Source organism: Bidens hawaiensis, unplaced genomic scaffold (assembly GCF_021521415.1).
Source record: "Bidens hawaiensis isolate Kalapana, Puna unplaced genomic scaffold, B.hawaiensis_p1.1 tig00042828_1, whole genome shotgun sequence".
NCBI lineage: Eukaryota > Viridiplantae > Streptophyta > Magnoliopsida > Asterales > Asteraceae > Bidens > Bidens hawaiensis.
Window position 1 is genome coordinate 58,303 of NW_027505800.1, and position 5,279 is coordinate 63,581.

Consider the following 5,279-nt stretch of genomic DNA (forward strand, 5'->3'; position numbering starts at 1 on the left):
CTAAAAAAAACACTTTAGATTTATAGCTACAATATCATAATCGATTGCCCAGGCTTATTGTTTATACATAACTTATTAGTAATTCATCATTAATATTAATCCATGACTTTTAATCATCATCATCTAGGTGGTATTGAGCCGTACGTTGTGATGGAGATGCAGCGGGAATATTATTGTAATCAGTTCAATTCGCTATGGTACGACCGATACAATAAAACTCAATGGCAAAAGAAAAAGATTAAATAAATCTGTAATATGATCAAAATGATAGCTAAAAAGAATCGTGATATAAAGTTATAAACATTGTGATGTAAATTAAAATACATGGCTGTGATATGTTATTATTAACAATGTTTTGATGTAATTGTATAAAGACAAATTCCGCTAAAAAAAGGTTTAAAATGATGCTCATTATATTCCATAATCATATGTTTAATTATTGTCATTTCATGTCACAAATCAAACGCGTCAATAATTAATTGCATGATGATCCAATAATGAATAATCATATGCATAATCATTGTCATTTCATGTAACAAATCAAACACATCATTAGAGAGGTCCAGGGTTCGATTCCTGGCAATGGTGGTATATTGTAAATAGTAGGAGGAAAGCATTAACATTCAAAAAAAAAAAAATTAGAGAGGTGTTACTTAATTTTCGGACCAAGCAGCTACTGATGTTTGTTTTCAAACGTTAAAGCTCTTTGTTTCTTTTATTCACATTTTATAGCATCTTCGTTCAGTGTCAAGTTTAGAGCATTTTTAAGCTCCCAAGAAAAAGAGAAAGACAAACGCCCTCCAGTAGATTCCGTAAACGAAACAAAGGAAAAAGAGGGAAGTCCGAACTTGTTTGTTGGCTTAGAAGTCTTTTCTATGATCCAAGACAGGAAAGTTGTTTAATTTCGACAATCGAACAATAATCAAGGCAAATTTGGTAAAAGGTTCTAATAAATTCAAAAATAATAACTTTTGTAAACATATTTCATCTTTGGGCCACCAGTGAGCAAAAATTCAGTCTCTTTGTATATTGTTAAATTTCTTACAAATAGAGATGTTCAAAACGGTTTGGGACTAGGAACCGGAACCGGTTCCTAACCGGTTCCTATATTCAAAACCCCCTTTGAAACCGGTTCCAGGCTCGAACCGGTTAGGGAACCGAACCGGTTCTCCCACCCTCGGACCCCTAACCTATGGAACCGGTTCTTACCGGTTCCTAAACCGGTTCCTGTACCGTAACCGGTCAAAAAACGGCTATTTTTAACCCCAACGGTCAAAAAACGGCCAAAAAACGGTTAGGAACCGGTTCCGGTTCCAGAACCGGTTCGGTTCCGGTTCCTACCCGCCCACACTCAGAAATGCAAGAACCGGTCACGGATCATCGGGTTGAATCAGATAGGGTCCGGTTCCTACAAAAAACGGGTAGGAACCGGTTCGGTTCCGGTTCGGTTCCACCGGTTCGGTTCCAGGAACCGGTTTTTTTGATCCTCTCTACTTACAAATATATGATCACATTTTATTAAAACTAGTCCAATATAAATATAACTCGTCAAGAAAATGTGGCTATCACGTGTAACAACTTTTAAAAGCACCAACATAGTTTTCTACAAAATATACTACTTTGACAAATTTCATCATCATCAATATTGTTTCACAGTACAAAATTGCCTACAACAAGAGAACATCTCCGTATAAAAATAAGAATAACAAACTTCAAATATACCGATCCCTCCAAACCGATCACGAACCACATTTAATAATCTCCACTTTTGTTTTCATTTTTCAAGATTAAGTTCTATCCTTGATCTTCGCTCGTGCAAAGAACACACCCGCTACTAAACCTTTAACGAAAACAAAAACACATGTTTATTGTTACTTACGTTCTATATTCTAAGTACCTAGATCTAACCATGAGATAATAATACGAGCGGGGGAAAAACGACTAACCAAATAATATGCTAGCAGAGTTCTCCAAACTAGTCGGAACGTGAAATAAAACGATTCCAGCAACCGAAAGTGGAATCTTGTTCAATGAACCCACCAAGCTGTAAATTGGTATCGAATATTAATTTATCAATAATTTTGTCACTTTCAATATATTATCTATAAATAGTTAACTTACCTGTATGTAGTTGCCCCTGTTTGATGAAGAAACCACATAGAAGTGAAGCTAATTGCTAACCCAAGAAATCCACTAAATGTCATCACCATCCAAAATGTTGGCATCCTCAAAAGTGGCCTGCCAATTATATTATTCATTATATATAATAATTCTGCTGCACATATACTAATAACTGCAAATTTTGAACTTCAACAAACCAGCAGACATAAATATGGGTATGTTAAATATTTCTTTATACTCAATCTACAAATCTATAAATGTAATTGACTTGGCCCACAAGATTCCTTTTTCTGTCTTTATATACATTATACAGGTATTTTGCATACTTCATATAATAAAACATTTTTCTTAATCTTCATGTCAAGTCAAATGTAAACCTGACTTTAGAAGAAAACAGGTCATATAGTGAAATAGGTCAAATCTATATTAGTTTTATTTTTAAAAAACAGATTATCAATTTTTATTATTTTTTTGTATCATATTTACACACTAACTGTAAGTTTTCCAGGTCAACCCAGCACATTGACATGAACTGGGTTTGACCGGACCCGCAAGACCCATCCATTTTTCCACCTCTAGTTACACAAGTGGAGGGAAAAACAAACTCACGTGTTGTAAAGATAATCCACCTCGTTAAACACAAAGATCAACACAAGTCCTAATGGCAATGATAATGTGTTGTTAAGTAAAACCATTGAAAACTCGTTCAAGTTACCGGATTTTGTAACTTGTTTTGCTGTATCCATCACCCGACGAAGTGTTAACTGTACCATAATAGTTTTTATAAAAATAATCAATTTATGCATCAACATATTAGTTCAAAACTTTAATAATATAAAGGTTACTCACAGAATATGATGCTGTTAGAAAGCAATTTATAATCTGCCATGTGTATCCAACAGCGTTGAATGCAAGATCGGTTATCCCTCCAGAGATAGCTGATATTATCTGCATCGATAAAACAATTTTACACGTTTATTTATCTGTTTCACCTTTCAATCTGATTAGTTAGATTGACATAATATAAAGAGCATCATTAAGTTTTTCATAAATAATACCATCAAGAAAAGTGATGCCCACACTCTGTTATCATGGTGCTTGTTGAATAAATACATTTCACCAACTGCAGTTATCACATTTGTAAAATTCTTCAGCACTGTCACCATCGCAACATTAATGTACCTCAAACTGCAAACAACATGGCCAATTATCAGTCACATGTTTGTAAACAAACAAAGTTAAAAGTTTAATCAAATGATGTTAGGGTTAAGTCTATATCAAACAGGCTTGCTGCATATGCCAACTGCCATACCTAAACATGCTTGTAACTAACATCCCAACAAATATAAAGTTCACAGGCAACCAAACTTTAATCAATCTCCATGTAAGTGGTTCTGTTGATATGACACCGAGTATGCTCAAACTAGACACTATCAATACCGAAACAAAGTTCTGCAAACAAAAAAATGACTTGTCAGCCAGATAAGATAAAACAATACTATCATTTAAAAAGGATAGTATTAGACCTGGTAGAGCATTAAAGATATCCCAGCATTAAAATCATAGCTAGAGAGAACATATTTGTTGACCAATATCATGCTACATGACGAGAGACAATAAGCAAGACCAGATAATAATGCCTGGTTGTTGACTTTTATCCTGGTTGACTTTGAACTCCTTTCTCTATCTTTGTCAAACCTTCCACTCTCCACATCAGCTTCATTCTCTCCAACATTTTTCATTGTCAAAACTGTCCTATACAATTATAAAATTACCATACGAGTTTCTGCAGCACAAAAACTTTAAGTTACACATCAAGAAACAAGTTCATTTATTCTCAAACTACGCAGTCGATATCGCCGATATATCACTGATATATAGGTCATCGATCCCTTGTCAAAATATCGGGAAGAATATCAGTACTGATAATATTGGCGATATTGACCAATATTGGACCGATATATCACCGATATTTCCGATATCAGTGTTTTAAGTCGTAAATATCAACTTTTACTGAATTATTAGTGTTAAATTGCTATACATACAAATTTTACATGATATTATAATTACCGATATCCCACTGCGATAACCGATATTTTTCCGCATGAACTGCTTAGTTCTCAAATTAGAAAAACATAAGTTATTATACGAGTTACTGCAGCATACTTTTAGTTGACCTAATTAGATGTAACAGACAAAACCTATCGTACAAGCAGCAATCAATAATAACTCATTGCTTTCCTATGAACTCAAATTCAGTAATTAATAACTTCAATTGGAAATATGCAGAAACCTAGGGTTAACTCAATTCAATTCAATTTGCGTATCTTAAAATCAAACTCCCAATCATTACAATCAATGAAAGCTCAACAGATTCATGACGATATGTTAGTGTCATAAACGCGAAACGAATCAAACTGATTAGCTCATGAACAAAGCAGAAATCAACGAACTTAACCATAAATCCACCAAATCTAGAATAACTAATCAGCTAACAGTATTCGAATATAAACTAATAATCACAATTAAAACAACGAGATCAGTGCAGTATAATAAAATTAAAAGCTGTTGCCCCGTTTGCCTGCCACTTTATTGTAATCGTTTTATAGTAAATTATATAAAACTTCGATTGTGATGGAAAAAAAGCTGAAAAATAGGGTACCAGTGTTAAGAAAAGTTGAAGGAAAACATTGACGGAAGGTCTCCTCCGGCTCTTGCTGAAGTTGCCGGCGGCTGAGAATAAGTCAACGGTCGTAGTGGTGACCGGCGGTGGATTTCCGATTGGTGTTGGCTGGCTTTAGGGAGAGATATATATATATATTCAGACAAACATATATATATATATATATATGCTGCTAATTTATATTTTTTGTGTAGGAGTTGAATTGAGATTTTACACTAGGATTAGGAATTGAGTTGAGGAGGCTGGATTGTGGGTCAAGTTCTTGATGGGACCAACGCATACATTCGCTGTGCTACTTTGTCCCTAATTATAAATCGGAAAATTCTCAAAATAGTTTCTAATTAGATCCTCCTTGATTTAAGTTTTCAATTTTATTCCTTTGTTATCTCGTCGTCGACGACATGATAGCGAACACCAACGACATGATAGCGAATACCGACGATGCGTTGTATAACATAGAGTTGACGATGCGTTA

At 34.4% G+C, this 5,279-nt stretch overlaps 1 protein-coding gene across 1 annotated transcript; it reads right to left on the reverse strand.

Moving 5' to 3' along the window:
• Positions 1 to 1,569: 1,569 nt before the first annotated feature.
• Positions 1,570 to 5,027, reverse strand: LOC143615388 (GDP-mannose transporter GONST1-like). The gene is made up of 9 exons (XM_077088523.1): positions 4,784 to 5,027; positions 3,648 to 3,907; positions 3,434 to 3,573; positions 3,180 to 3,309; positions 2,971 to 3,069; positions 2,731 to 2,885; positions 2,122 to 2,238; positions 1,947 to 2,044; positions 1,570 to 1,840 (listed from the first exon to the last, which is right to left on the reverse strand). Exons 2-9 carry the CDS (start codon positions 3,861 to 3,863, stop codon positions 1,788 to 1,790), a joined length of 1,008 nt encoding a protein of 335 aa, XP_076944638.1. The 5' UTR covers positions 3,864 to 3,907; positions 4,784 to 5,027; the 3' UTR covers positions 1,570 to 1,787.
• Positions 5,028 to 5,279: the final 252 nt, after the last annotated feature.

Excerpts from the sequence above, each read along its gene's own strand:
- LOC143615388 (XM_077088523.1), bottom strand. The coding sequence starts at position 3,863 with ATGAAAAATGTTGGAGAGAATGAAGCTGATGTGGAGAGTGGAAGGTTT. Across the intron at positions 3,310-3,433 it reads TTAGTTACAAGCATGTTTAG|TTTGAGGTACATTAATGTTG; the intron begins GTATGGCAGTTG and ends TGTTGTTTGCAG. Across the intron at positions 3,070-3,179 it reads GGGCATCACTTTTCTTGATG|ATAATATCAGCTATCTCTGG; the intron begins GTATTATTTATG and ends TTATCGATGCAG.